Source organism: Pyrus communis, chromosome 10, assembly GCF_041283825.1.
Source record: "Pyrus communis isolate YQ-2024b chromosome 10, ASM4128382v1, whole genome shotgun sequence".
NCBI lineage: Eukaryota > Viridiplantae > Streptophyta > Magnoliopsida > Rosales > Rosaceae > Pyrus > Pyrus communis.
In genome coordinates this window covers 30,919,635-30,925,911 of record NC_142574.1, presented here as the reverse complement: position 1 = coordinate 30,925,911, position 6,277 = coordinate 30,919,635, and the positions used below count along the sequence as shown (strand labels likewise).

General features: G+C 37.7%; 1 protein-coding gene across 1 annotated transcript; it reads right to left on the bottom strand.

Moving 5' to 3' along the window:
• LOC137728753 (protein STRUBBELIG-RECEPTOR FAMILY 3) lies at positions 1–5,827 on the bottom strand. The gene is made up of 17 exons (XM_088677814.1): positions 5,484–5,827; positions 5,208–5,313; positions 4,346–4,475; positions 4,192–4,263; positions 3,989–4,054; positions 3,807–3,881; positions 3,636–3,707; positions 3,481–3,552; positions 3,256–3,321; positions 3,046–3,111; positions 2,462–2,826; positions 1,963–2,369; positions 1,478–1,749; positions 1,227–1,356; positions 929–1,065; positions 647–803; positions 1–382 (listed from the first exon to the last, which is right to left on the bottom strand). Exons 2-17 carry the CDS (start codon positions 5,305–5,307, stop codon positions 320–322), a joined length of 2,250 nt encoding a protein of 749 aa, XP_088533940.1. The 5' UTR covers positions 5,308–5,313; positions 5,484–5,827; the 3' UTR covers positions 1–319.
• Between the last annotated feature and the right edge of the window lie 450 nt (positions 5,828–6,277).

Here is a 6,277-nt window from a genome sequence, read left to right as displayed (position 1 = left end):
TTTCAATTGTCAAATGCCTGATTTTCCTAAATTTTGTTCGTAGCGATTTTTTAATCCATGATTCACACAGAAATTGTTATAAATAAATAAATAAATTACATTAGCAGTACCTTCCCATTGATAAGAGAAAACAAATGCGTACACTAAATTATGTCAAAAGAGGTCTAAAGTATGCTGCTGCTGCTTCACCCGTCACACAACTCCAAAGTCCCTTTCAAACCCAACTTGCAACTCGGGCAAGCTCACCACCTGACTTGAAACGTTTCCCGGTTAATATTTTATCCTCATTTGATTGATTGCTGGAGGTTGGAGGCTCTGATTAAACCATTTGTAGGAGTTCCTGGACAATTTCAGATATTCGTGGCCGGAATTCTGGCTCCCTCTGTGCAAGAAAGATTGGATGTAAGGTGAATTTATCGCTTAACGGAACACCAAGCAGTCCTTGAAAATATTTAACATTCAAGTGTTGCTTTAAGGAAAATAATACGTTGCTTCCGATGTGAACGGGATACGTAACTCAAAACACACACAAAACTTGTGTGTAAACATTTCAGTGGTACGTTTTCTTAAGTTTTATATTCCTGAAGCATGGCCTAGCAAGAACACAAAAAGTTGGTGGGAGGTAAAAGGAACGAAGAAAACTCACTTGTACGCAGGAGGAAATGATATCGGCAAAACGGGATAAAGACTTCATTGTATATGCTCCATTTAGAGAGGGATCAACCATCCTTGATAATGCATCAATGTCATGAAGCTTCGGAACTGCCCATCTAACCAAATATTGCTCCCCACGAGGCCGTGACCTAGATTTTTTTAGTAACAAGAGAAGACAAAATTGTGAATGATAGCTAAGTTCAGCTGAGGCAAACATACTTTGCAGTCAAAGGTGCGAGAAACACGCATATTAGTTCTTGATGTAATTGCCAACCTGTCATAGGCCTTCCTCCCTGTAAGGAGCTCCAACATTACAACCCCAAAGCTGTAGACATCACTTTGGTGAGTATAACTTCCTGAGTCAAATTCCGGGGCAGCAGAACCATAAGTAGTGAGGAGGTGCCCAGACATCTGAGAGTCAACGAACACAAATCAGCTATAGATTAAGCCAACTCTATTTATAGCTTAAATTGCACTCTTATCTCCAATAGTGAGTTGGCTCCACCCAACAAGTCAGCTTATTACTTGCAAGTATAATATCAAGGTTTCAAATCTGAACGTTACAAGCTTACCGAGGGAGACAATATCAGAGGAGCTAAACCACAGTCCGAGACACATACTTCAAGCTCTTCATCAAGGAGAAGATTGGCAGACCTGAAATTATGGTGCACAATGGGTGGCTGACAGGCCTCATGCAAATACCTATACCAAAAGTAAAAGATAAGATTAATAACCTAGGTGGAAGGCCAGCTCAATGCACAAGTGCACATGTCAAAAATAATAAAGTACGGAGATTTTGGTTTTGAGTCATTGCTATACTTACTCAAGAGCTCTTGCAGCTCCAAGTGCAATGCGGATGCGCACACTCCATGTAAGCTTATGATGGATTTCATCATCAGTATGCAGTGCATCATGGAGAGTCCCGTTTCTGCAATACTCATACACAAGTAGCCGTTGGCCATGCTCAGCACAGTAACCCATTAATTTCACGATATTAGCATGTTTTGCTTTAGAGATATTAGACACTAAATCAAGAAATTCCTCATCGCTCTGCTGTGTGCATGCTGTACTGTCCAGTTTCTTGACAGCCAAAATCTACAAAAAAAAATAAAAAAGTGAAGGGTTAGATGCCAGGGCAGAGACATAAGAAATGAGGAAGCCAAACAAAGTAATCAAGAAACCAGTATCATCACCCCAACTGCCAACGAACAAACAGAGTCTAATGTAAAAGGAAAAATAAGCCACACGACCAAATGACCAGTTCGTAGTTCCAGAAGATAAGTTAACGAAAAATCAAAGGAATCGTACCTTTTGGTCAGGAAGCGTAACCCTATAAACACTGCCAAGCATGCCTGCTCCAATATAATTTTCTTCAGAGAAGCTATTAGTATACTGCTGAAGTGATCCAACAGTAAACACTTGTACAGAGCTTAGGTCCAGCGATTTCATGGGAATCCTGCTTGTTGTTACTCTAGCAGGGCCAACCAAATTTGCAGTGTCCTTGTTGGCAAGGAAAAATGGGGGAGGGGGTGGTCGTGGCAAAAATTCTGCACTCACGTCTGTCATGTCAATTGAATGATCCTTCTTATACATCGAACTTTCTGCAGAACTTTCCACCTCTATATTTTTTTCTTTTTGTGGCTTTGGAACTGCAACCACTCTGTTGCTGTCCACTCCATAGTCATCCAGTGGTTTCATAACTGCCTCTTTTGGGACTGTAAAAGAAGTTCAGGAAGTTACCTTTCTTGTATATATAATGTAAACAGAGAAACTTATGTTTTAATAAAACTCATAGAAATTAAGTTACCTTTCTCCATTTGACCACCTTCCTGAAGTGACAATTCACTGTAATTCTTATCCACTTTAGGGATCTTATATGCACTAATCTCATGCTTCTTTTCTTCCTTGCTCCGTCTCTTTCCTTTGAAACATCTTACTAGAAGACATAAAATTAGTACAATAACTACTAGAATCCCCCCAATAGCAATCCACATCACCGTCTTAGTTGTAAAAAATTTCCTAGTTCTAGCAGTAGTTAGCATTGCTGGCGAAGAAGGACCATTAGCCTGTTGCCGAGGTAGCTGAGAAGAAGTAGGTTCCCCAGCTACGAACGAAGGTGCTGGTGATAGAGGTGATGGAATAATAGTAGTATTGAAAGGATTTCCATCTTTTCTGCACCCACAGGTGTTAGCATTAGTAAAAGTAGAAAGAGATGTAAACTATACCGCATTCAGTAATTTCTGGGGAAGTTTGGCAAAGGAATGAAGAAAAAAAAGAAACAACAGGAACATTCAACATGAATACACTGAGACGGAAAGCGATGACAATATAAGCATGCATGGTTTTTCTGCGGAAGGTTCCACCGGAAATTTTATAGTCCCTCAGGTTTACCTGAAATTAGGAATGCCAAGCAACTTTGGAGGTATTGGCCCAGAGAATAAATTGTTTTCAATGTTCCTACATCAGAAAATAACAATTTTGAGTTGCTAAAGAGAGCTGCAAATTGGTTGGTGAACTAAAACGAAATCCAATTAAGGTAAACAAGCAAATAAAAGGCCATCAGACAAAGTAATTTAAGTTATAAGGGATGTAAGAATTTACAAATCCTGTAGGGGAAGATCCTGTAACACATCAAGGGTTCCAACCAGTTTATTGTTCTGTAAGTTCCTGCATTCAAGAAATACTTACAGTTAGCAGAGATTATGCTCGGATAGTAAATAGATGATGAGAAATCTGAAAATTAAAAAATGTCGGACACCACTATCCAAAAATCTTAAGTAGTCTTGAATGGACCAAAAATTTATATCAAGCACCATCATAACTCACAATGTGGAAAGAGATGACAAATTTGCCAATGAGGGGCACAATTGACCACTTAAATTATTGCCAGACAGATCCCTGCACCATGATATATCGTTATGACCAAAAGTACGAATTGTAAAACAAAGGAAAAACAGATTGAATCAATGAAAAAGTCGTACAATCTATTCAAAACGGTGAGCGGTTGAAAGGCATCTGGTATTTCTCCACTAAGATGGTTATTGTCTAACGACCTGAAGGCATATAAGAATATATCATATTGCAATGAGAACAAGACAGCATATTAAATAACAATACAACACCAAGAAAAGCAGTTGTTGAATGAATCTTACAATTGCAACAACTGCGCTGATGATGACAAACCGCCGCCTGGGATGCTTCCATTGAACTGATTATTTGATAGTGAACTAAAGCAGGGGAAATACAAGATAGAACTTTGTTAAGGAAACATGCACAAAAGGATATACAAACAGCTAAACAATCAAAACAAAAACGAGTTGTGGTGCAGACATACACGTTCCTGACGGTCAGGGGAAAAGATGTTGGAATACTCCCTCCAATATGGTTATTGCTGAAATCTCTGATCCATAAAATAGAACAAAATTTCATAAGATTACACATAGAGATGTACATAAATTTAAACAAGCGAATGCAAGCAGCCAACACCAGACAGTTTGTCCACCCTTTAAGATGATGAAAATTGAAAATGAGACTCACATTTCTATGATGGACCCGAAAAGTGCCAAACTATCACCCAACTGTCCTCCCAAGTTGGCTCCATTAAGATTTCTGTTAATGCAAATAAATAGTTCAGAACATATGGCTTAAAAGATTAGTTTGCACTATTTACAAAAGAAGGAAATCAACCTACAGTGATGTTATGTTTGAGAAGACGCAGCCAACACCTTGCCAGTTATCCCCACATGGGTCTCCTCCAACAAGAAGCCACCCTGGAAGAGGAGGGTAGCCTAGAGCAACGAATAAACTATTCATTGCCATAACTGAAAGACAAAAACGCACAACATAATCATTCAGAGCATGACGTTCGCAAACTCAATTAAAAATCAGGAGTAAAGTTCACAGTTTTTAAATAGTTTGAATCTTCATCCATTGAAATACAAAAACCCCCAAGACTACAAGAAATATAAACGCAGAAACAGCAAATTATGAGGAAAAAAAAAAAGGGGGAAAATCTATTCTAAGCATTTTGCTCGCAGTTGAGCTAAAGGTTTCCCGATAAACAAACAGAGGACTAATTGTTGAGAGTGTTAATCCCACATTGCAAAAAGAAAAGACTATGCATGTGCTTCTAAGTATTTGGGCTACTCCTCAAATCGCCAATTGATTTATGGTGGGACCTTAACTTTCTTCTTGTTTTAACAGTATGTTGTCCCACATGTCCATGTCACTACGTTTGTTTGTGTTGTCCACATGTTAGGCTTAAAAATTCACCATGCGTGAGGAACAACCATATCACTATCACAGCATATGTTCAAGCATTTTGCACTCAGTATAGTTCAAATTTTCGCAAGAAACAAACAGATGACTATCAAAGCATATTCCAAGTATTTTTCTTTCAATTCAGCTCAAATTTTCCCAATAAACAGAGGACTACCAAATCATATTTTCAAGTATTTTCTTTCAGTTTACTTAGCTCAAATTTTCCCGAGAAACAAACAGATGACTACCAAAGCATATAAATTCAGCTCAGAAATTGAGAATTTCATACTTACCATCTTGAGGATCAGTCAGTGCAACAGAAGCTGGCACAGTGAGAATCAGCATCAACCCAATCAACAACTGCATGCGTATCTCCCACTGCACACGAACCATCTTAGGCTGCTCCAAGAAAAACCCAACCTTTTAATCTCCTTATTTTCTCAGGAAACAAACAGAAAACCCCTTGAATACGAAACCCAGATTTTTTCTGCCTTTATTTTCTTTTATTTTCTCAGGAAACAAACAGAAAACCCCTTTAACACAAAAACCCAACTCGTACAAAAGCTTACAAATTTCAAAACCCAGCTAAAAAGTTCAAATTTTCAGAAACTCCATGGGCTGAAAACTGAAGAGCTGAACTCAAATTTGGCTAATAACTTGAGATTAGCAAACAAAAATCAAGTCTTTGATGGGGTTTGGGAGATTAAAGAAAGTAGCAGGAGCAGCCGAGGAAGAAGAAACAAAGAAAAAGTGAGTTGAACAGTTAGCTCTGCCTTTTCGAGAAAAGCTATAGGGGAGTGCTCTGTATACATCCCATTCATATGTATCTTTTTCAAAGATGCGTTTCGTATTTTTCAAAAATTTAAAAAGAAAATCGAACCGTTTCTTTTTGGTCTTTGGGTTTTTGTTTCTTGGACATTCTTTCAGTTTCAGGTCTTATTATATTGCCGTTAGGAACCCGCGCTTGTTCTTTTTTTTCTCTTAAAAGTTTATCTCCACTTGTATACTCAAGATAACCTAATTTTGTGCTAAATCAATGAATTTTTTCTATCTTCTTAACGTCTGTATGCTGGTTGTATTTTCGATACACCATGTGTTATAATATAATTAGTTTAAAATTTGAAAAACAAATTTAATCAATTGTGTTATGCTACCTAGTGTATCATGTCATATTCTCGGTGCACTGAAAAATTTCTCCTCTTAACAAGTTTGCAGGTTTGGAAAATTTGAAAAAAAAACAAAGAAAGCATAGTTCTCAAGGTAAATTTAGTCTAATTCTTTTTTTAAACCTAAATTCGGCTCCAATTAAAACAATTATATTATAGACCATGGTGAATTTAAACAATTAAAATCTACACGAAAG